General features: G+C 38.0%; 1 protein-coding gene across 4 annotated transcripts in view; it reads left to right on the forward strand.

Moving 5' to 3' along the window:
• Positions 1-26195, forward strand: part of MATN2 (matrilin 2) — a 68946-nt gene that overhangs the window by 3379 nt on the left and 39372 nt on the right. For all 4 annotated transcript variants that reach the window (XM_015618920.1, XM_033512354.1, XM_033512353.1 and 1 more), the window contains exons 2-4: positions 5997-6158; positions 20524-21093; positions 25115-25237. In XM_015618920.1, coding sequence (XP_015474406.1) covers positions 6032-6158; positions 20524-21093; positions 25115-25237 — 820 coding nt within the window. In that variant the 5' untranslated portion in view covers positions 5997-6031. The remainder of the gene's footprint in view (positions 1-5996; positions 6159-20523; positions 21094-25114; positions 25238-26195) is intronic.

Below are 26195 nucleotides of genomic sequence, written 5' to 3' on the forward strand. Positions count from 1 at the left end.
TGATAGAAGACTGATGTTGCCAAGTCAACAGTTCCTTTTGTTATTGTGGTGGCTTGCTGCGCTACCGTGAAAGCTGTTTGTAATTGGGTTGGCTGTCTCAGAATACACCAGAATTACTAATTGACTTTCGGATAATGAGTTTCCCAGATTTATCTCATACTACTGTCGACATGAATGGTCCAAGGTAGCCTCTTAAAAGGAGCTAAAGAATATTTTAACAAATGTCTGCTGCTTTGCAGGGTATGGTGCAGTTGTGGGTAGGTTCATGGGCCTGCCATCAGTGTTGAGCAGCATGTGAGGAATTTACAAACTTACAGAATCTGCAACCTTGTTTCTTCTTGGTGATTTAACTCTATTGGTAAAATGCAGTTGATAGTCATGATTTAGAATAAGTGTCTACCTGTCCTGTGCTGCTAAGCCTAATGAAGCCTTCCTTGTGCAGCAAGGAGTTACAGAAAATCCAGTCCATCACTTGGATGACAGCAGATGCTCCTTTGTAATGGTGAAGGCAAGATGGTGCTTCTTACTGATGTGCTAAGTATCACCCTCCCACCTGCCCCCACACAACACCTGTGTGGCTAGGGACAGATGTTTTGTGATGTTGGACTCTATGGGCCTCTATAGCTCCATTTTAGAGCTGGCAAATGCCTGTGTCTGCAACTGGTCCAGAAAGAGGAAATTATTAATACTCTATGTCCTGATGCCCTTGCTACACAGTGATTTTAATGAGTAGTGAACTAGTAATGCATGTGCTGGCTTTTGGATAGTGAACTACTTCAGAATATATTGTAAAACATAGTTAAAAGGGCTTTGCAGTGCCTGTCATCTATTTTTTTTTTTTTTTTTTAATTTCTGAGATGGTGGGATTGAGAAAGAGGTATTTTGTGGCTTTCATGTAATAAGACCTCATTTATTTTTCCAAGTAACTCATCATGTTTGAAAATTTAGGGATACAGACTCTGATTTTATGGACTCACATAGATTGTTTGCAGTTCATTTACCTTCAGTGAAAGTTTTTGATTTGATCACAGTTTCCTGTTGTCTTAAAAAGGGGGAGATAGTAAGGAATGCTGAAAGAACTTCAGAATGGTTTTCTTCTATGCACTTATGTTCTTTATAACTTAAAAACACTGAAGTTGGGTTTGTTGGAAGCTTAATGAGAGCAAATGCTGTCTCTTTTAACTATGAAACAAGAAAAGCCAAAGGCAACCTCCGAAGTGCTAATAACTGTTGCCTCTGGTGCTTTTTTGTCTTCTCTTTCCCTCCCATCTATCATGACAAATTATATAGGGTTCAAGAGAGAGGATACCATTTACAGGTGTTAATGTTCCACATTACTACTGAGAATTTCCCCTTCTGTACATTGCATCAATTTTGGTGGTATCTGGAGAAGGTAGAGAGGTAGGGATTTGTAGAGTTTATGTTTCTGATTTAGCCTTGGAAGGAAACTTGTACTACAAGACAAGGAGGAAGACCATACAGAGGAGCAGAAGAAACATATTACTACCTTGTTTTCCAATTTGTTTTTCAGCATGATCTGATCAGCAAAGAAAGGTACATTTTAAGGTACATGAGTGAAAAAAGGTGATCTTCCAGGCCAGTTTAAAAACCCAGGAGAGGTTTTCTGCTTCTCTGTAAAGGAAATTTTCCTGAAGCATGGTAAGAGATGGAAAGACACTGACTTTGGCATAAGCCACAGAGCATCTCTTTTCCTTTGATATTATTTAAGAGTTATCACAGTGAAGAGGAAAAATATTAATAACTTGCAACAGGCAGTGGAGAAGGTCACTGGTTTATCACCACTGACACTGAATATTCCGTAGTGTCTCTGCCCAAAACAGCCATCAATCCCTTACAAGGTGACTTCCATGGAAATATATTTGAAAGCATAGAAACAGGCTTGTATTGTTTCACTGCTATCCAACAAAGGAAATAGGTATTTCAAAGATGAAATCTCAATTTTATTTTTTAGTATTCCTACAGTGTGGTTCGTGAAGGTCCATAACAGTGCATCAGAAAAATTACACTGCTGCATGAGTATATGGCTAAGCTAGCACTGGTAAAACCGATAAGAACACATCATGGCAATATTCAGCTGTTGACTAGCAGCCAGTTAGAGAGTGAGGGAAGCCTTAAAAGAACAGAGAGCCTGTCTGTTTTGCCATCTTCTAGGAGAATCTCCTCTTTTATACCAAACTTGTGGACAGCTGCAGATACTGCCAGCAGCCCTCACCAGATTGTATCTCTGTGAGCAGCAGTTGTCTCTTCTCTGTTAGCAGCTTCTTCACATGTCCAGCACAGCACTGTGCTGCACTCAGTGCTCCAAGGCTGTTGTGAAAGCCCTGCTCTTCTTCCTTTCACTGTGGGTAGAGGAGTGGAGCAGTGGAAGCTGGTGAATCTGGTGGTGCTCAGCCTGGTAGAGCCTCATGGACTGCCAGACCTCCACCTACTGGGTTTTTGTTCTGTTTGTTTGTTTTCTTGTTTTGGTTTGGGTTTTTTTGTGTGTGTTTGTTTGGTTTTGGTGGTTTTGTTTGTTTTTGTTTTGGTTTGGTGTTTTTTTTTTTTTTTTTTTTGTTGGTTTTGGTGGTTTTGTTTGTTTTTGTTTTGGTTTGGTGTTTTTTTTTTTTTTTTGTTTGGGTGTTTTTAAGCTGTTCAGAATGTTTGTCTTGCAGTGACTTAGTCTTGGGTCTGCCCAGAAGAGTTCGTTCCCAATAGTATAGTGCTAACAGCAGGAATCAAAGTGCCTGAAATATATTCTCCAGGTAGTCACAAAAATATGACTTTCTAAGTTTGGCACTTTGGGAATGTGTTCTCAGCTGGTAGAGAAAGGGTTAGCTAACAGTGGGAAGATACTGCTTCTGCTGTGGCAGAAGGGCTTAGCCTGCTGGGAAATGAGGTGTTGAATACCAAATGTAATGCAGTAAGCACCATCCAGCTTCTGGAGTAGGATAGGAGACCTTGCAGAAAACCCAGAAGATAAACAGAGAACCATGGGAGGACTGTATGTGGAGCAGCCATTAAACACAGTACTGATCATGTAAAAATGCAAACAGCAGAGGACACAAATATGTACCTGGAACTAGAGCAAAGCACTCAAGTCCAGGCTGTCATCACCTCAGGAAAGCAGCACAGAAGGTTTCAGTGTGGATGAAGGGGTGACAGCAGGCTTGGATCAGTGTATGTTATCACATATACAGCCTTTGGCTTTGGGAATTTGGGTTTGGGGTTTTTTCGTTTTTTCCTTCACACTGAAAATGGATGCAATTTTGCTTACATTTTTATTTTAGATTATATGTTGTGGGTTTTTTGTTTGTTTTTTTTAAGATGAGGCAACTAAAGCTCTTTGCTGTTAAGTATAGCTTTTGTTTGATACAGTATTTTAATACACTGTTTGTGAGGGTAGGATATGTTCATAGTAGATTTTATTTTAGCAAGAGTTGGATCCTTTTTTGTAGATCTCTAAGTAGACTTCTTTTCTTATTATCAGACTAGTAGAGATATTGATATCTGAGGATCTAAGGTTTTTGAATCCAAAGTAAGTACTATTGAGCAATATGTTATTCAGTGGTTCTGTTTCTTTACTTTACTTTTCAAAGGGACTGGTAAAAATTACACTAAATTGAAAATATACTGCTTTAATGTATTTCAGAAGTCAGTGACAGCTAATGAATGATTATGAAGACATCTCAGTTTATATGGTCAGCTAATCATATGATATTTGCTTGCGATGTAAACGTTTTCCTCACAGAATTCAAAGACTTAAAATCACAACAAGCACTTTTTTTTTCTTATTTCTGGAATTGCTTTTGGACAGATGTGAGTTTAGGGAATTTGAAACTATGACCAAATATCAAAAATTGCTACAAAGGTTTAAAATATGTTAAGTGTCAGGATGTAGGAGGGTTTAGTTTGGGGTGAGACTGTCCTGAGAAACAGCTTTATCACCATTTCCTCTGGCGTCCTGCTGTTGCTGGGTCATTTAGTAATGTGTTGTGAAGGCTCTTCCACATTGTCCTTGGTTCTTTAATGTGCCATCAGGCACAGGTAAAATGGCTTTACTTGAGAGTTTAGTGCCGTCTTCACAGCTGTTTAGGGTGGATAGAAAGGAGGGATGAGTTAGGCCTCTGGTAAGTAGGTAAGAGCCACAAAGCCATTTTGAACATTCTGTCCATGCCTAGTTCCTGTAACAGCCTTGCAAGGAGGATATTTCTCTACTCTCCTTAGCCCTGAGAGCATGGCTTCTTATTTCCTAAAACACCAGTGGTACAACTGGCATGTATCCTTGCCTGGTGTGCTGAAGGAACAGGTCTGAGCAAGAGGAGACCCCTGGCACAGCCCTGTCTGTGTTGATGTAGAGACCACCTGGGACTGGTAATCTCCAGATGTAACAACTGTTGCCTCCAGTGAAATTTAATCCCATTTCCAGTGGTGTGTGCTGTTTCCAGTGTTCATATGTTTCTACTAGAAAACTGGGAAAACTCAAGCAATAATACCATCTAGATACCCAGAAATTTAATTTTTTTGTGGCCATTTTTATTAACACTGGTTATTTCCATCTCTTTCCTATTTTGAATGTCTTTAAATCATATATTGACCATTAATGGATAATATTGAGCACTGAAGTAAGGCTGGGCATTTTGAGTGCCCAAAGACTCATTCTGGCGTATGTACCAGAACATTGTGTCTGCATTTGGAGCTGCTGAGTAGGATACACAAAAGGAAAAATAGATTGATTGTCAGAAAAATACATTATGTGTAGTGGTTGCATGGGAAAGACTGAAAAATAATGAACAAAATATCTTTATTAGAAAGAAAACATTTATTCAGAATTTTCCTTTCTGCCAGTGAATACCTCATGGTAGGAAAGAAGATAAATTATATTTCAGATCTGAAGCATTAGTTACCTTCTGTTACATATCTGCTTCTCAGGTTGAGGGCCCTGTTAAAATTATTTTCAAGTCTTAGTTACTTCACCAATAATTACTATTAAAATTTGCACTGCTTCAGAAATTGCACTCAGATTCAGTTAAAAAGTTCTTGTTATGAAAGTGGGTAGTTCTATCCATTTCTTGCACACCTAGGGGAGCTCTTTACTAAGTTTCATCATATCACCCACTCCAAGACTGAATCTAGCTCCTGTGGGATGCTCTCAACCACAACAGTAAATGTTAGGGGGAGGATAGAAGTAGTGTCTGTCTCAGGAAGCCAACAATGGAGAACACAGCTAGAAAATTAGTCTCTAGCATATCAGTCTTTGTTTTCTGTTCATGGCAGAGTCAGCCATGGCTTTTCATGATGCATTAATGAGCTCCTGGTCAGGAATCATCTCTTAATGTAGGAATTTTGTCTGTCAGTTTGTTCTTCTGTACAATAAAATTTCTCCAGAACCTATGGAAAGCTCCTTGCCAGTCCTCAGGAGTCTATTCCTGTAAACATGATTAATCTTGTGCTGTTATCATCATGTTAGCAACCATGGACTGTCTTCTGAAAAGTAAGCATGAGTTGTCACCAGTTCACATTTATAGTTGCTGTTTCTGAAATATATTTTCTTCTCTCTCTTTTAATTCTCCAAGATTTTGTGAAGCAAGAATCCCTCAGACTACAGGAACCATTAAACTTCTGAAAAAAAAAATGCAAAGGAGTGCTGAGTGGAATAACAAAAATATATTTGTGTCCTCCTCAAACCTGTTTATGCTGACAGGCTGAGTGAAACAAACTTCCTTTTCTTGGTTTAAAAATACTTGATTATTATGAATTGTTGTCAATGTTAACTATGGATTTCAACTAAAAATACTTACAAATGCTATACAGGGACTGCCAACTGCTATGTTATTATGTAAACCTTATTTCTTGAAGTTGTTGGTATTATTCAGTGCCAGTGTGTCTGCGTGTTTGTATGTGATGGAAGGGAAACAATGCTGCTGGGTGACTGATATGGTTGGAGTGCATCTTTTTATGTAATCAAAGAATTTGTCTCCTTCTCTCCTCTATTGCAGTTTTACATCCTTGTGTGTGTCTCTGTTTTGTGAAGATGACGAAAATGATTGCATGTTTCCTTCTGCTGTTTGCGCACACTCTGCTTTCCACTGTCATGGCAAAAGATCTCCCAGGAAGACATTTCACCCGAAGAAGGGATGTTAACACACAGTCTCTGCTGGGTAAGTTACACACAAAATACCCCAAACACCACTACCAAAAGCTGTCTCAAATACAGATGATAAAAGGCATAAGCAGGTGGCCAAACTTACTTGGCTGAGTTAGTTTATAATAAGGAATTTTCATTTGCCAAGCAAGTATGTGATAAAGTTTGTTGACCAGGTAGCAGCTGTTGAATGAAGGTATATACTTTTGGGGTACCAGATTTACTTTATGTAAGTGGTGTGAAATAAATATTTGCTACTGGACTGTTGGCTTGAAAAAAATACAACAAACCAACTTTATTTTCAGTACTTAGAGAAATACATGCTAGTCCGTGGAGGTTCTGTCAAGTGAGCCTCTTACCATGCTGGAAAGTTTTAGTTGTCTACATGTGTGTAATGTGCATAAAGATGATCGAATGGAAATCTGTGGCTATTGAAATGAGGCTTGTCATTACATTACTTGATGCTAATCTCTTTATTTTGTCAGATTTATTTATAATAAGTAGCTTACTTTATAATTAGTTATTTTTTGTAATGAGCTAATTTCTTCCTCTTTTGCCAAAAACCTTAGGACAGGGTGTATCCATTTCAGCTTGTGGGCTGTCACATTTTAAAATATAAGGTTGATCTCTCCCTTGTTGGTCATCACCTGTGCATCACCAAGCAGTCAACTTTTTCATTTAACAGTTTGTGACTAACTGTCTCTTGCTAATTGTTTAAAGTAATTGTCAGGTTATGAAAACACAGCATGGATGGGGTTTGGACACAGCCTATCATTAGGGATTAATGATTCACACGAGTAGTAGATCTCATCAGATACCTTTCTCCAGCCACTGGGATGGTAAGTGGACTCCATAAGGGTCATCTAACCCTTAGGTGAATATGAGGAATGTGAAATGTCCTGCAGAAGATATATTGGGAAGAAAGAAGAAAGAAAGAAAGAATTTGGGAGAAGGGGTGACAGAGATGAGAGCACCACTAAGTTTTATCACTGAAATGTTTCTCTAGACAAAATGTAATCCTTTAAATAATGGATTCGCAATATGTTAACTTAAAAATGTTGGTTTTCAATTCCAGTAGGACAAATTTAAAACTAAGGACAACAGAGTTCCATTTCTTATTTATCATCCCTGAAATAGATACAGTCGTGAAACACTTGGGGTTCTGCCACTGAAAGCTGAAAACCACAGCTCTGGAGATCTAATTCACAAAAAACATGGATATAGAACAACAAAGATGAATACCCACATTCACATCTTACTTAACAAGAATCTTAAACTCTCTAAAATCCTAAATTCTAAAATGTTAATATATCAACTCTTCCCGAACCTTTTAGGGTTCCTAGAAAATATCCTAAGTGAGCTTATTACCTTGAGAAATAAACTGCCCATCTCTCTAGAAAATGAGTGCAAAGGCAAGGTGTTATGTGGAGAAACTGGAAGTGCCACATTTCTCCATTGCCATTTTCCCTGTGATTTTTAAAAATTCCTTTTATAGCCTCTTTTTCAAATTTAAATAGTGGAAAATATATGATGGGTTTAGCACTCAGTATAATTAAAATGTATAGATTAAATTATTTATTTATTTTTTCAAAACCCAAGAGATTTCTGGTCCCTGCATTTGAAAACCACTGGATCCCTATTCAGTCTGGCATGTGCAGGATGCAAACAATTCTGTCTAAAGGAACCTTTTCAAGACATTAAATGATTCAAAAAACTTGGAACATTCTCTGATCCAGCCCATAAAAGTACGTGGCAGTTTGGAGTTACGCTCTTGGGTCTTGCATCCTGTTTCAAGAAATTAGGTCACCAGCTTATGTGTAGCAACGTACAGAAACAGTGGCATGGTAAAAACATGCCTCTCTGTAAAGAACAGAATGTGTAAAGTGCCACTGTGCTGGAAAGTTGAGTGTTCCTCAAATGGCATGAGGAAGAGCAGGGCCAAAACATGATCTCAGTGAGATCAAGTAATAGACTTACAAAATTACTCCAGAATTCCAGCAACTTAACAGGGATTAGAAGTTGTCACATTCTATATGGTATGCATATTATAAGTAGTGGTGGTGATGACAATTGCTGCTGTTGTGTAAAGACTTGCTTGGCAGGCAAAATGGAGAAAAATAGCTGCAAAGAACCAACAGATACCTGGAAAAGTAATAAAAATTAAGGTTGGGGGTTCAACTTTTTTGGATGGAAGTCTCTTTTTCAGGACTAAAATTAAAGTTTATGCTATGTAAGTGTAAAAGTATTAAAATAATTTTATTCCTTTTTTCTTCTTTTCACCATTTTTAAAACAAAATGTACTGCTGTGATAACTAATTACTGGTAAAATACCAGTAGTGTCCAAGTACAGAAGTAAAAGTAATTGTTCTAGGGGACTGACAAGTTAAATAAGTAAAATGGAATGGGTGAAAAATTCTGTAGGATTGTCCATATAGAGAGAAAAGTACTTTGAGATCCAGGATGGATCCAGTAGGATTTTCTTTATAGTCTTGTTAGGTGTAATTACTTATATTTTAATGAAGTCTTCTGAAGGAATGAGCTGTCTGAAAAGATACATATTTTTCTTATGCCTCAATTTTTCAATCTCAATGCACGTTGTTTTAATTTGTCAGGTCTTTGCATTGCTTATTGCTGTATTATTATTATAGCTAGTAATTTCTTGAAAAAGCTGAAATATTTTGTTCAAGGATTTATCAAAAATAAGAGTTTTTGGAACTCTCACTATGTGGCCCTTGAAAGCCAAACTGCTTTGCGGGTTTTTCTTTTATTAAACACTGAGTAAGGCTTCCAAATATTAAAAAATTGTCAATTGTGCCAAATTAATTAACTTCTAACATTTTCTTAAGTCTTTCTTGCAGCATATTAGATATGCATGCATTTCAGGTAATAAAAGAATTTGTATTATATTGCTGGAAGATGCTGTTTTCATGCAGGTGTATTTATGTTTTAAATAACTGTTTCCATAGTTGTGCAAGATCTTGTGAAACAACAGAAATAAATAGGATGGTCAGTTTCTCTTTTCTGTAATAGATAAGAGGCACCTTTCCCCCTATCTGACATATGAACTAAATTTTGCTTTCTTTTTCCCCTCATCAGTACTTTGATCCAGAGTTTGGATCAAATTTGGCTTATCCTGATTCATGAAAGGAAAACAATACTTTTTTTTCTAAAGAAAAGCAGTGATATACCTGCTACATGGTTATAAAGATAATTTTATGTCTGTTAGATTAGCTGATTCCTTTTAGATATAATGAAATGGACTTCTGCACCTGAACAGTCTGATGAAGAGCAGGGTCAGTTGTCCATAGAGGTGATTTCCATACCATGTTTGCTAGGTCTGTGAGAGGTCCACAGCACCCTTGAGCAGGTTTCATGTTGCTTTCTAGAAGCAATATGTGTCCAGTCCTTAGAGGATTCAGTGCCTTTTTAGTGTTTGAAGTTGTGGGGGTTTTTTCTGAAGCAGATTTGGGACTTAGGCCCTACTGCATCTTAATAATTTATTATAAAATAAAGCAAATCAAAATTCTCACATTGTAAAAAAGAAAACCCAACAAGTTTTTGTGTTTGCTTTTTTTCTTGATGAACTGTGTTCTTGTAAACTGAGCACGTATTTCATATCACATGGTTATACTTCTTTGGAAAGATCTGAAGTGAATGCATGAAAGCAGTAATGATTACAGTGAAAGATGTAGAACACTGTTCTAAGCAGTAACTTTTTTTCCTTAGGAATATGAAACATGTAGCTACATGATTTTAAAAATAACTATGTAAAAACTAATTTAGGGGGCATTCCTTTAGATATTACAACAAAAATTAACTGATACTGCACAAAATTAAAACAGAGGGGAAAGGAGGCCAAGAAGGAAATGTACTTGGCTCCAGTTCAGTGGAAGCTACTGCAAAATGCAAGTGCCCCTGTCTGCATTAAATTATATTTTGCAACAAAATATACAATAGTTTGTCTTTGCTTGTATATGTATGATTCCACTAATAATATGAAGTAATAGGAGCTACATGGAGCACTCGCTATGTTTATGAATCGCTTGCTACAGCCAGTTAAAATGAATCCAAAGGTTCTTATACCCAGCCCAGTTCTTAAATTTATGTGTATTTAATTTTAGGGCTTAAGACATTATCAGGTTAATCATTCTGTTATTTTAGCAGCAAATTAGAGGAGAAAGTATGTGACAAAAGGGAACCCAACTAATGATGCTTCTGTGGAGCACAGATAAGATTCCTGTTTAGTTTTGGTTTAATTCATTGTATATTTATACAGTAAGAGCTTACCAGGAATCTCTAAATTCTGCTAATATGGACTGTTGAGCCAATGTGGGATGCTTTCTGCTATAAGAAACTAATTCACAACCTCAACGTATATGTGAATGTGTTATTTCTTCACATAAATGTAACCCTGTCAAGTCTTATGTCCTCAGACATAATCCTGTCAGAGTAGAATTATTGTAACTGAAGTTTGTACTGCAATTGAAATGAGAATTGTATCACAGAAACTACATCATGTATTAGACATACTGAACTGATACAGTACTCGGGGAGATGAAAGTTCTTCCATGCAGCAGATGAAGGTAGGAAGTGGTTGCAAATTTAATCTTTTGAATTACCCCATAATTAGTTAAAATATAAGCACAACTTTAGCCAAATTTATGTAAGGATACAGGGTAATCAAATACCTATCTATTTATTTACCTATCAGCTTTCTATTCAAAACATGAAGTTGCCATATAAATACAAACATATGTTTGGAGAGAGAGCAAGCAAAGCAGTTTACAGCCTGCAAAATCACCTGTTTCTTCCTTCTGAGGTGTATATATCCGTAATGCGGACTTTGTGCCTCAAGGCAATATTAGCAATGGTGGTGTTTTGCTTCCCAGTAGTGCTTGTTCCAATAGCAGAGAGGCCACCCATGAACTTTATGCCAACTCTCAAAACTTCAAAACTTTCATCTTAATCTCTCAGTTGTTGGCCTCTCCCCCACAGTAGACACTTTTTCAGATTCTGGAGTTTATGCACAGAAGAACACCCCCTCTCTGTGGCTTTGAGGCTTGGTAGCCTGGTTTAGGTTGTGGCTCCCCAGCCCCTAACAGAGGTTCTGGAGTCGAGAAGAGAGATCTGATCAGCAACCATATCCCTGGCCAGCCAGTTGTTCCTGAAGCAGCTGTTATCCCTTAAACAGCCCTGGCTAAAGAGCCATGAGGGCTAGCTGGGACTGTGACAGGCCTCAGGGATTTATGTCCTAATCTGAGTATGCTCATCTGCAGCCAATTATCATGGAGATCAGAAAGTTTGCATTTTGGTCTGTGCTAGCAGTTTTTAACCACAGAACAACATTCTGCTTGCCAACTCTTTCTTTAGTATTCATTATTAATTTTCATGTATTAAAATCACATTCACTTTTAAGCCACCTATGGGGTATTTCTGTAATTTAAGTTTTATGAAATATAATTCAATTTTCAACATCATAAGAAATTGTACTGTATTTCTTTGATGTGTATTTCCTCTAACAAAGAGTTTTCCCCTCTTTCCTCCTTCTTCCCTTCTTTCTTTGTTTTGTTTTCTCATTCTTTTAATTTGCCCCCCCTCTTTTTTTTTTCTTCTTTTCCTTTTTTTTTTAAGGCAATTTGGAATTTTTCCACAGGATGAAGGAATATCTGCTGTTACAGAAAAAACTGAGCCGTGAACTAAACATCAAATGATCTTTGTATTTCTGAGTTTGTTTGTTACAACCCCCACAAATTGCTGTGAAATACCATTTCTGTTTGAAAAAGAGTTTGCTTTGACAATAATTCAGTGAGGAAAATTACTGTAAGTAAAAAAACTGTTTGCTATGAGTATGTTCTCAAGGAGCTCAAAGCCTCCTCTGTGTATTATCTATTGAAAAAAAATCGGGCCAAAAGAAAGAATTTTCTTTTCACTGATATTCAGCAGTGTGCTGGTTTTGACTTAATTTTGAGCACTATGCCTTCTTAATTAAAAAAGTACATATGTGCAAAATTAACTTGAAAATAATGGAAACAGCATTTGCATGTCTTAAGGAACATCTCATTTTACAGGCATGAGTGGGTAATCAGATACTATTGTGGATGAAGACAACATACCTTAAATTGCTTTGGAATCTTGAAGACACCATCTTATTTAAGTACTGCTGAAGTGGAAGAGTTTCTGGTTCACCAGTGGACATGATGTCCCACATGGTTTGGGAGACAGGGGGGAGTGGTATACAGCCCTGTCCCCTCATGCTGTTTCTGAATTTGTTCTGGAAAAGAATCTAATTTAGTTACCAATAGATAGAAATATGTGGTTTCAGGTCAGCTGATCAATGAGTAATGTTGAGGTTGCTAACAGCTTTCCCCATAAACAAAGACATGGGAAACTTAAAAGAAAAGTATGGATAGGAGTTTTTAAAATGTTAAGCTAATGTCCTGAAAGCAAGACACCACAAACTCAGTAAGGTCACATTTTTCTCTAGGTTTTCTATGCTGCTACTAACAATTGTTTACTTTCTGTATACATTCTTTCTCTAATTTCTGTGTCCTTCCAACAGCACCCTAAGTAGCTCAGGCAAGATAGGAGTCTCAGGTCTTCAAGGAGAAATATACTAAGATCACCTTCTCCCATACAATCACCTTTTTCATGTTGGTTGTGATTTGATGTTTTACAGGTGAGTGCAGGAAAAGACACTCAAAGTGCTTCCAGACTGCCTGTGGGAACAGGATACAAAGTAGTGTTACTGTGTGTACCACGAGTTTCTCCACTGTGGCTCAGAAAATAAATTCCTCATCTCTCCTGGGTGTAAGCTATCCTTAGCTGAGAGCACATAACATTTGTTTCTGTCAGGAAGTGGTAGGTAGATTTTCATGTTGACATGTGCATGGGGATATCAGGATGCTTTTTCTGTCCAGGTGTTCCACTGCCTGCAAGGAAAACAACCTGTTCCCTGGTCCTCCTGACTGTGGGAACAGGTTTGACTCCTGTCAGGAAACCCAACAGTTTCTGTCTCAGAACAGCTGAAATACGCAGAAGGAACTAAGAAACTTGAGACTATCCCTGCGCCATACTTTGGCTTCATACCAGAAGTATTGGTAAAGAAATGAAGAAATACTGGGAGTAAGTTCTGGGAGTCTGGATTTAGAGATTAGTGTTAATAATGACCCTGTTATTTTGAAAAGCATGACAGGGAAGGAATAAGAAATAGTGAGGTGAAATGAGAACAAAGTAATAAACCCCCCTGCAGTGACTAATAATGAAGCATTTGCATGTAGAAGGAAATGGAAATCTCTGGACAAGAGCCTCCTGCTGTACAGTTCTCCCAGAAGTTTTGGAAGTTCAGAAAAGATTTTGTCAGAGGCAATAAAAAAATGTCTGGAGGCTATGCTCCATTTAGAGATTGTTCCCAGATGAAGAAATTTATAAAGAAAAATGGGTGAGCTGCCAAACTCATAATAAATGTTTGGGTTAGGGCCATAGGCCTGTGTGTTTGGGCAAAGATTCAGAGCAAGGATGGAGCCAGAGAGTTCAGGCAGGTCTTGGATCCATGGTCTGTCCCAGAGCTGAGAAGGGGTGGTGTCACCTGCAGAACCAAGTGCAGCGTGCACGTGTGGCATAAAAGGGAGAAGTGAGCGGTTTCTAATGTTTGCTTCAGGAACTAGGTATGACTACATCTGAAATGTACCATACCATACTTTGCCCATCTTTGAATTAAAGTGAAAAAAAACCCAAAAGGAATGGAAGCTAACTAGCTCAAAGTGTCTCACTAGAGACAAGAAATGCTTGGAATAACTACTCTTCTTCATTTATTTTTTGCAACAATCACAAAATGTGTTTCCCAAAGTGTTTTGCACTTGGTATGTTTATGAATGAATTGGAAATTTGGCTATTCTTTACTTGTATAATTTTATGATAAGAAGATTAAACCTTCTTGATGATGTAGGAAATATTTTGGAATTATCTGAGAACATTGTCAAATACAATCTTTCTGGCTGGATATTTAGCTAGGGAAAACCAGAATTCTGGACTTCAATAAAAAAATATTTGACACCTGGCAAGTTCATACATCTTTTAACAAATTTTGTAGGAGTTATGCAGAGATTTATAAGGAAGGAAATTGTTAAAGGAAGATGGGAAAGTAATATTGAGGGCTTGAGAGAAAATTAATTAATAAAATGGTAAAGAAAGAAGAGACATTTAGGAAGAAGTTGTATAATATGCTAACAGGGAGAATAGTTTTCTCCCCCTTTAATTTTGAGTGAAGACTTGTTCTGTTACTGAAAGATAAAATTTAAAAATATATTTGGTGCTACAGCTGGAAGTGTCACAGGACATGTAATTTTTCTATATACATTGCTGGGGAGTGAGCTAAGAAACACAAAATATTAAAATTACTATTAAAGTCTGTTCAGGCAATAATTATTCTATGATCTCATTTTTTCTTAACTGATTTAATCTTTCCTGTTTGCTTGAATTGCCATTATCTATAACACCATCTTCATGGAGCTAATATTTACTTGTTATAAATTACTTTTTCAATGTCCAAACTGTGCTGTAGTGTTTACCAAATTGAATTAACCTCCTTTTGCTTTGCATGCAAAAATATCCTTCTTTAATATTTATCCACTCTCATCTATTAGGATAAAGACCTACATAACCAAATAAATAATATCTGGATTAAAAAAAATATAAAAATAAAAAAGTATTAAGGAGTCATAAAGATGTAGGACAAAACTAGAAAATAATTAATTCATTTTTAAAGAAGCAGTTTTTCCAAGACAGCCAACTTGTGAAAACATTTGAACAATCACCATCTAAAATGTGTGTCCTTTGAATGTGTTCAGTTTGAATATCCCCAGATGGAAATGTTTGAGGAAATGAAACAGTTCTTGGGCATTGGAACTCCACCATTATTGTTGCTGTTAAATGGCTGGAGCAGTCTCCGGCCCACAGTGACCAGCAATCACCATGCATGGTTCAGAAGGTAGAGAATAATCTCTACAGGGATTGTTCCCAGGAGGCCTCTTGCATACAGCCACTCTGAGCAGAACGGTGAGTTTAACACTGTGGGTGCAGCCAGCTGGCCTCTGGGCTCAGCTGGTACCTTAGGCTGCTTTTTGGTACTGAGACCAGTAGTACCATGTGGTCTGCTTCTGTGCTGAGGAATAACCTGAGTTCACAGACCAGTCCCATCCACAAAGGATGGAGCCCTGGCTCATGCTACTTCCCATATCATGCCTGAGGACTGTGTGAGAAAATGTGAATTGTGCTCAGACAACAGTACTGGGAACTGTTCTAATGGTTTAACAGCCTTGAAGGGTCAGTTCAAATGCCCGAGAAAGCTCCCTAATGCTACTTTAGATGTTTTAAGGGAATGAAGCATTAGTGAAAAAAATGAGAGGATACAAACATGCTCTCAGACACAGATCCTGTGGGGGTGAGCAAAATCAAAGCAGTATGAGCTTTGTTAAAGCCAAAACAGGCTGAGCATAATTTGCTTTGAGAAAGGAATAGAAGGAAACCTGCTGTCATCAGATAAAATGATTTAACAGAATTTTCAGCTTTAAAGGAAATTAAGGTGCTCAATATTATTTTAAGCTTTGTTTTATGTATCTCTCAGTAATTGTATCCCAGCTGGATTCTTCCCAGTAGAACTGAAATTTCCTTGCATTGTTAGTTTTCCAAAGGTGGCATCACTGTAACTGCCATTTAGAAAGTGGATATTGAGTAGAGAAGGAGAACATATTTACTACTGACTTGATCTTTCCTTCTGATCTGTCTTTGTCTTGCCTGTCCTGGTTTCCCCTTTGGATAATGCAACCCACACTGAGGGATTTTTTTAACTTTGTGTTTGCAATACAAGACCTCTGCTGACTTAGAAGTAGGTTTATGGATGAGTAGCTCTTTTCAATGAGTATGTCAATTTTTATAAAAGTGAAAGGGAATTACTTTTAGTTATGAAGATGTTTGCCAAAGTTGTGTGAAAGTCCACTTTTCAAAATGAGATTTGGTCAGAGGAAGAGATTATAGTTTACAGGACAAATGAAGAAGCATGTAGCTGCTAAAAAGCTATCACTGAAAATTTATCTGAGGGGATGAGTGTTTAGATCTGTTAGTCATTACTACTGCTTGTCACTCCTCAAAATACCACCAAGCTGGATTTTTTATCTGTAGAAGAGTTATGTATTATTTTTCACTGATACCAAGTTAAATCAACTTTAATAATTACAGAGTTTTAAAAAAAATCATACCAAATCAGAAGAGAAAGACTTTAAATACATCTTAATTTGGAAATGTTTGGTATTTCTATAGATAGAACTTTGATGATCAAAGTAGTTTTGAAATACACTGTGTTTCATTCAGATGAATAGATTTTTCTAAAATAATTTCTAAAGTAATTCAGCACAGTATTGAATGTGTTTCTGGTACTACTATCCACCAACGCTCTCCAAGCTTTTTCCTACCAAGATTCCTTCCAGACTTTAAAATAGACAAATGAGTCTCTTTAGACTGGGATCTAAATCTTTATATTCCAATTAAAAGGATTCAACACCAAGGCTGTAGTTTTGACTTGTTTTCACAGAATCACAACATGGCTCAGGTTGGAAGGGAGCACAGTGGGTCATCTGGTCCAACCTCCCTGCTCAAGCAGGGCCACCCCAGAGCACATGGCACAGGATTGTATCCAGGTGGTTCTTGAATATCTCCAGTGAGGGAGACTCCACAGCCTCTCTGGGCAGCCTGTTCCAGTGAATCTGCACAGTAAAGAAGTTTTTCTTCATGTTCAGGTGGAACTTCTTTGCATCATTCTCTGTCCCATTGCCTCTTGTTCTATTGCTTGGCACCACTGAGAAGAGCCTGGTCCATGCTCTTGACACCCTCCCTTCAGAGACTGAGAGATGTTGATGAGGTCCCCTCCCAGATGCCTCCTCTTGAGACTCAATAGGCACAACTCTCTCAGTCTTTCCTCATAAGAGAGATGCACCAGTCCCCTCATCATCTTTGTAGCCCTCCTCTGGACTCACTCCAGCAGTTCCATGTCTCTCTTGTACTGGGGAGCCCAGAACTGGACAGAGCATTCCAGATGTGGCCTCTAGGGCTGAGCAGAGGGGCAGGATCACCTCCTGGCAATGCTCTTCCTAGGGCACCCCAGGATACCTTTGGCCTTCTTGGCCCCAAGAACGTGGTGCCAGCTCATGGACGTTTTGTTGTCCTCCAGGACCCCCAGGACCTCCTCTGCAGAGCTGCTTCCAGCAGGATACTGTGCTGGTGCCTGGGGTTATTACAGGACCAAGGACCCTGCATTCACCTTTGTTGAATTTCAGATGGTTCTTCTCTGCCCATCTCTCCAGCCTGTCGAGGTCCTTCTGAAGGGCTGCACAACACTCTGGGGTATCGGCCACTCCTCCCAGCTTTGTGTTCTTGGGAACTTGCTGAGGAGGCCTCTGCCCCTTCATCCAAGTTATTGGTGGAAAGTTAAACAATACTGGGCCCAGGACTGAGCCTTGGTAGATGCCACTAGCAGTAGGCCTCCAGCTGTCCCACTAATTAGGACTCTGGGATCTGCTGTTCAGCCAATCGATCCATCTCTCTGCCCACTCACCCAGCCCACACTTCCTGAGTTTGCCTGTGAGGATATTGTGAGAGAAAGCTTTGCTGAAGTCAAGGTAGACAATATCCCCTGCTCCCCCCTCATCCATCCAGGCTGTTATTGCTGTTATTTCATCATAGAAGGCAATCAGGCTGGTCAAGCATGATTTACCTTTAGTGAAGCCATGCTGAAGTGTTTTAAGGGAAATAAAATAGCAGCCATTTTACCCTTCTTCCTTGTCTGTCCTTCATTTCATATGCACACACATATTCTTAGCATTTTTTTCTGTAATTATCCTCCTTTACTATTGCTCTGCTCCCACAAATAATAACTTAGCATTATCTTTGTACTGCTGGAATCATTCATGTTGTATTAGTAAAGAAAATTTGTCATTTTATATATATATATATATGGATAATTATAATGAAGATAATAAGGTGGAAAATAGTTACGTCATGATATCTGTATTCCATTAGAACTGGAGTTTTGCTTCTGCTCAGCTTGGCTTATATTCAACCTGCTCTGATTTTGAAAGAATAAGCAACCCAAGCATATTCCTACGCTTATGAATAAAGCTGTACTGTAGACTGCACATGAATAAATCCAGGCAGTCATTTTTATTGTCATTAGAGAGCATTTTTATTCTATGCCAAAAAATGTTCTTGGTAGTCTATGAAAGAGGCTTCTGAGTTAACAAGTGAAAACAGGCATCTTTCTCACCCCCTGCCTTGGCAGAAGTGCATGATGAGTGTTCGTCAGCAGTCACAAGTGAACTTGTTTAAAGGACAGTCTGCAGACAGACATTTTTCAAATTGAGTCCTTGACTGGCCCACTTGTACTAGTGCAGTATGACATGACCTTTGATTATACAGTCAGACACTACTTTTCCACCAAACATTTGCTTCATTCGCTGCACAAAATGGATGACAGTGCACTGGGAATTGAACTGGGTTTGGCAATAAGGGAAACTACTGATTAGGGGTGTCTCATCTTAGTAAAATGAGGGTGCCACTGCAGTCTAATGAGCATTCTTGCCATCTTTAATCTTTCAAGCTAGGCATACAAACACAACTAACAACACAGGTTTATTCATAGCCATAGGAATTGAAGTAGATGAGCAGACATAATGATTGAAGTCTATCTAAACCTATATTCTGTCTCTGACAGAGGTCAAAAGTAGATGCATGTGGAATAGTTTAAGGACAAGGAAAACACCTGCAGTTATCCCCTGAACTTCAATGCTTTTGTGACCCAGGGATTTCCTAATTTGGAGGAGTCTTTAGTATACATGTTAAACCTCTATTGATTTCTTTTCATCAGCATCCCATCAAAGTATTTTAATCTTTTTCCGTATGCTGTCTCCTTCTGTATCAAGTCTGAGCTCACCTGGCAGGCTTGCCTCAAGCCTGCCATGTGCTGGTTTCCTGTGAATGGTCAGTCCCTATCCATTCTCATCATTCAACTCATGCATGTGTCTCTTATTTCTCATATTCTTTCAGAAAAGGATGGTGAGCAGAAACCAGAGGACACACCCAGGGTCCCAGACACCTTGTAGGATGCCTAGAAGGCAAGCAGCCTTCACTTCTGCTGCTATTAATAATAGCTTGGCTTGCCCATCTGTGCCATTGCCAAATATAGACATACTCTGTAATATTTCTGCTTCAGTGACTTTTGGAAAAAAAGGCTTCTGACGGCTGACATAGATTTCAGGGGGTGTTCAGTAAGAGTTTTTTTGGGCTGAGTGGAGTGCCACTGTAGACAACAGGATTTTCTCTCCAATGCAACCATAGAAGTTGTCTGTGATGCTGAGCTAGTCCAATGCATGAAACTTTCCCCAGATGGGTATTAATTACATGTTTGAAATCATGACATTTGTTTTGTAGAACTGCTGAGCACTCACAGCTGCAGTTGACGTCATTGAGAACAGTACTTTGTACATACAAAGTGCTGCTTACTGCCAACTTCTTTGACAAACCAGTCCCTTCACATCTCTTACCAGTCAGTGCAATTAACAGATGCTTTTGACTTGTGTTTCTTTGTGTTCTATTTTCCCTGTTTCTAATGAAACATATCCCCCTGACTTGTCACAGTATTAGATTTCTAAATTTGAAGGCCCTGCCACAGAAAGCATCACAGTGCAGCCCACTTAAATAGTTAACTGTCATTCAGAGAGGATTTCCACCCTGCATGGGGAATGAGGTCAAAATCTCAACAATGACACAGTACCAAGTAACCTGAAGAGTGACATTTGACAAGGGCATGTAGTGGTAGGACAAGAAGTAATGAACCAATAATAAACTAATAGAGGCCAGGTTTAGATTAGATATAGGGAAGAAATTCTTTACTTGAACAGGTTGCCCATAGAAGTTGTGATATCCCATCCCTGGCAGTGTTTAAGGCCAGGTTGGATGGGGCTTTGAGCAACATGGTCTGGTAGTGGAAGGTGTCCCTGCTCACTGCAGGGGAGTTGAACTACACGATATTTATTGTCCTTTCCAACACAAGCTACTCTCTGGTTGTGTGATTCTGTCTCACCATTCCACTGCCATTAACCATTCTGGGCACTTAACACACAAACACACACACACAAAAATGCATATAGTGATCAAGTATCAGGCAGTTTTTGTTATTTACTAGAGAACAAATTTATATTGCCCAAGTAGTCTTAATTGTGGTATCTCCTCTGTTTCCTGAATTTTCACACCACTTGTCAGAGTGTTTGTTTAGACAGTAAACCTGAACCTATTCACCTTTTGAAATTGTATTTTTGTTTGCATTTTCCTTTTAGAAAACACTTGCAACAACAAACGTCTGGACCTTGTTTTCATCATTGACAGCTCTCGCAGTGTGAGCCATTATGACTTTATAAAAGTGAAGGAGTTCATTTTGACCATCTTGCAGTTTCTGGACGTCAGCCCTGATGCCACGCGCGTGGGTCTGATTCAGTACGGCAGCACGGTCAAACAGGAGTTCTCATTGAAGACCTTCAGGCGGAAGCAGGATATCGAAAGAGCAGTGAAGAGGATGATGCACCTGGCCACCGGCACCATGACTGGACTGGCTCTGCAGTATGCTGTGAACATCGCATTTACAGAGACAGAGGGGGCTCGACCTCTGAGGCAGAATGTGCCCCGAATTATCATGATAGTGACAGATGGGAGGCCTCAGGATCCTGTGGCAGAGATTGCTGCTAAAGCACGTAACTCAGGAATCCTAATTTTTGCTATTGGAGTAGGAAGAGTGGATATGAATACCCTGAAGTCCATTGGCAGTGAACCACATGAAGAACATGTGTTTCTGGTTGCTAACTTCAGTCAGATTGAAACACTGACCTCTGCCTTCCAGACTAAACTTTGTGGTAAGATTATTATCTATAGATTTGAATACATAGATGAAAGTGAAACAGAAAAAATATACATTATAATTAAACTTTCTTTTTTTTACATGAAACTTCATCTGTTAGAACATATGTATTGAAGGCAGATTAGCCAAACAACATCCAGAGCAGCTGTCACATGTGGGGAAAACTCATGTTACTGTTAAGTGCCATAAAATGTGATTTAATTGCTCACGGTCATAAGCAGTTAGGAAAACACACATATTATGATTTTCCTGTTTATTGCATAATAGCAATAAATTTATGATCTCTGATATTTGAATATTAGGTAAGTTTTTTCATCTCTTCATTTTAAATGTGATCTCCCTTAGTAGTGAAATTTTAAACTGCTCAACTGTCTTTCAGTTATTTAAATATTCTTGAGAGTCCATGGATTCCTCTTCCAAAGCTTACATATTAATTCTATGCAAAGAATCATTTCTGTATATGCCTTGTGACTGGAAATGAAACCATGTAGATATATTCCATGTATTTTAAATACATGAAGTTAGGAAAAGCTGTTACAGTGATATTATTCATTCATACAATAAAATAAATATTTTAATAGGTATTAATTTACAACAGAGATATTACTTCCATCTATAATTCCCTGGTAAAGAATTATCTTTTGCAAATATCATGGCATTTGTAATTAATTTTATTTGAATCTGCGTACTTAGTAGAGTTTTTTATTTTTTCCTGAGATAAATATGAGAGTATTTCATATAAATTTGACATTAAGCTGATTCATTTTCATTAGAATCCAGAAAAAGAATGCATGGTGAGATTAAATGGTCACTCATGTCTTGGGATGCTTTTGCCAGAAAAGAGCTGCAGTTTATTGTAAGCATAGTCTGGAGAATTTTCCTTGCTTGATCTTCTCCAAAATTGTTTCAAAGAGCAGCTGAACTGCCTCAGCACAAAACACCAACACAGACATTCATCAGATAATAGATTTTTTCCCATTTCTTCCTTGCTGTATTATTAGCTGGCGTAGGAGGATATATTTAAAAACCAAGAAAAAGTCAACTAATCATGGATTCGGAGTTTAAATGGAATGCACAGCAAATGCTGATTTTTTAGATTGTGTTTTAGAAACAAATCCTGTACAAATACCCTTTACTTGGTTGGATTTTTTTTTCTGACTGGGCAGTTTCCAATAAATTTACTAGAGTTTTTTAGCTCACTTTTAATCAAACACACGTTCTTCAGTAAAACCACCTCCCCATTGCTGATGGAGGACTGTGGCGGTGACAAGGATAGCAGTTGCCTCTTGCTCCCAGGGAATGCCTCTATGGGATTTGCTGTGCTGAGAATTCAAAGTGAGATCCTCAGATGTGTTTAAAAACACAGACACAGATTCAACAGAGGGTTTAAGCTGTTAGATTCATGAATTTCAACATAAGGTACTAAATTGCAGATAGGATCCAAAACATTTTATATGCTCTTGACTGTGAAGCAGCTTTCAGCTTGCTGAATTTCAAGAGAGCAATCATAACCTCTGCTTCCTAGAGCCACTCACTCCTCCAGGAAATGTGGTTAGTTCAAGTCCTCCCAGGTGTGGACCCAGAGGCAGTATCACTGTAGCTGAGTGGAACATCTGGACACCTTGTTTCTTTGCTAAAGCAATTGAAGGCACCCCTCTGGTCAAGTCATCTGGAATGCTGTCTGCTGGGCTTTGTGCTGTGGGAAAAGACCTTGGCCCCTCATCTGTCTTTGTGTCTGAATCACCCTATATGTCTGTCAGAATGTGTCCTCATGGTTCTTATGATGACAAAAGAAAACCATGGCCAAATTGTGAAGCTCTGTGGGGAAAACAAAAAGTAAGCCAAATTAATTGCTACTCAGTACTGGATAGGGGAGACTACGAAGTACCCAGGACCTATATATATTATCAGAAGAACCCCTGTAAACTGAATGTGTTCCACTCTATTAAGTCAGAGGTTCCCTACAGTTGCTGCCCCGGAGTGCTAAAGATTCGTGCACATCAGAAACATCAGTTGAAGCCAAGGACCCCTTTTTATTACTAGTCAGCAAGGTAAAACATAAGCAACGAGTATCCTGAGGGATCAGAGGCATGAAGAATAAGACAGGAGTTGAAAACTCAGAAAAATATCAATAGAGATGGGAACAGAATCCAGGAAAGATGATGGAGATTAGATGAAGTGTGAGAAAGATGCTTGGAAAGAAACTTGGAATGGAGCAGTTGGGGGCAAATAAAGACCTTATTATATTCCTGTAAAGTAGATAGTGGTGTCATCCCCATTTTACATTGGAGGAATGGAGGCACAGAAACAGGGTTAAGTTTGTCAAAACCACCCAATAACTCTAAATATTTAATTCAGTGCAATCCCTGTGTGATTTTCAGGCATTTAACATTTTTGGACTTACAGAACATGTTATTCACAGCTCTACAGCCATCACTTGCATTCTTGCAAGTCCAGATTCAGATGTCTCTACCTGAACAGTTACAGTGTGAAGGCTGATGTTTCCTTGAAGATACTGATATTATTGTCTTGCCCAAAATCAAATAAGGACCCTGTGATGTAGAGATAAAATGTAATTCACAACAAGGTTTATGTTCAGATTCCTTAACAATGAGCTCACCCTTTCTATTACATCAGTCCCTTCCTGCAACCTCCTGTGACTGATGAGGTTGCAGAAATCATTCAGAGGGCAGATTCCACCACTGAAGTCGGTCTAATGACCAGAGTATCACTGCTTTGAAATGGGTGCAACAGAAACACTTCAGAATATATATAGGTATATATGTATACCTATATACACTTCGCTTGTGTGGTAGATGGGAGGTTGGTAACAGACAGTAACAATGTACTTTCAGAAGGAACTTGAGTTATTGGGACTCCTGTTGTTGAATGCTTTCATTTTCAGAGTGACAGAAGGATGACAAGACAAGAAGTCAAAGTAGGTCTGTGTTCATATAATTGAAAGGACTTGACAAGTTTTATTATGGGAAAAATTAATGAGATCCAAGAAGCTGATTAAGATATTAGGGAATTGTGGTGGTTTGTGTGTCAGCAGTAAATACCTAACCCTTGTAACCATTCCAAAGAGCAGACATGTAGTCTATATATCTTAAAATCACTTGTGGGGTTTTTTCCCACAAGTATTACACCTAGTACAGTGAGTTATTTAGCAGGCTTCTGTTGTGGCTTCTAGAAGATTAATGTTAATATCTATTCCATAAATTTTGAGCTTTGTCAACCCAGAACATTAAGGAACACATCAATCCCTAATTGCTGCTGAGCAAAATAGGTAATTTTCCACAAATGTTCTCTGACAAGTAATTCACCTATATATTATAGAGATTACTTACAAGCAATGCTGCACTGGAAAGGAAACATCAATTTCTTAATCCCCAAATACTGCTTTGGAGAAAAATAGCTCAACAATGAATTTGACTGAATGTGCCTCTATTCTTTTTCTCTTTCATTGTGTTTCTGCTGCATTTTAATACTTGCTATTAGAGACATAAAATACAAACAGAACAAAAATAGACTCAGAACTGTCTGGAGGGTAGTGCAACTCAGCTCCTGCTTAATGAATCTTGGAGATACATCTCCTCAGTGCCATCACGTATTATTTGCATGTTCCTCAGCATTAATAACTAAGTAAGCAAAACAGTCTCTTCATTAAGTTGTTTTTTTATTCATTCTTCTTTATTATTGGGTGCTATGTGGTGATTTCCTTCATGCAAGAAATTGAATGTCCTCTAAATCAGCTTATACTTAAATTTCATTTATTTTCTAAAGTTGATTATAATAGGCTTGTTTCATTGTCTTCATAGGACCACCAAATAATTAGTTTTTTTCAGATACTCCATTGTGTATTATTTTTTAAGCTTTCATTTTTATCTTTACTAGCAACACTTAATTTGAAATTTCTAAGTTACTTCACTAAACTTTTCTACACCAGTTTTTTTCAGTTGTGATGACAAGTAAATAAGACCAGCAGCTAATAATGTTTTCCTTTTTCCTTTCAGTGCCTCATATGTGCAGTATAGTTGAGCATCACTGTGATCACTTCTGCATAAACACACCTGGCTCCTACCTGTGCAGATGTAAACAAGGATACATTCTGAATGCTGACCAGAAGACTTGCAGCAGTATGTTACCTTTCTTTTCTCTTTTGTACTCCCAAAAAGTGATTAACATCACTTACCTTTTCTGTTGGGCTCATAAGAACTGAGGTCAGTACATAATTAATGGTAATCATCAGAATGTGTCTAGAAAGATTGAAGTTTTTCTTGCTTTGTGTAAGTGAAGTTTTTACAAATCTTTCTGAAATACATCAAGCTAAATTTTATACACAGCTCTGCAGAGATATACTGTAACTGTATGAAATTGCATTCAAATGTTTTTGGTATATCAAGGTCAACAATGAAACAACAACCAAATAAATAATTTTATCATCTCAAATGAAGTGAATTTAAATACTTTACTAACTTGTCCAGCTAGCAACAGTACTGAATGGTACAGAAAGGTGCAATAAACCCCATGCTAGAAAACTCTGAAATAACCTGGCATTCTGAAAAGCTCTTTCTAACTGCTGATGGAAATATAAGGGTTTTCAGCCTTTCTAAGAATGGTTTCAGAAGTCTTGCTTATGCTCTCATTCCTCTCTTTAAAAGTGTTGACTTTTTTTGGTTTTGAGTAATTTGCTTATAGTTTATAATAACAAACTTTATTTCACTTTAATTTTAATCTTTGTGATCAGTATTTCATTAGTCCATTTAACCTTGTTTCCTAGTAATTAACAGCAATTTACATTAGACAGATATGCCAAGTTAATTTCTGTATCCACCTTATTTTAAAGAAATTATGTAACAAGACCTTTAAATACTTGTGGAAAATGTACTTGCTAAAAATTTAAGTTTTTATCACACAGCAGTGTACAGATTCAAATGAAAGTGCATGGATTCAAATGAAAGCTGCTAAACTGATCTTAGCCAAAAAAAAAATTTTGGAAAACATCCTTTCAGGAAACTGTAGGAAACAGTCATCATGACAGCAAAGGATATACCCTTAGAATCAATAATTTAGACCTAAGGTGAAGACTGCAGG

The sequence above is a fragment of the Parus major genome, chromosome 2, assembly GCF_001522545.3.
Source record: "Parus major isolate Abel chromosome 2, Parus_major1.1, whole genome shotgun sequence".
Taxonomy (NCBI): Eukaryota; Metazoa; Chordata; class Aves; order Passeriformes; family Paridae; genus Parus; species Parus major.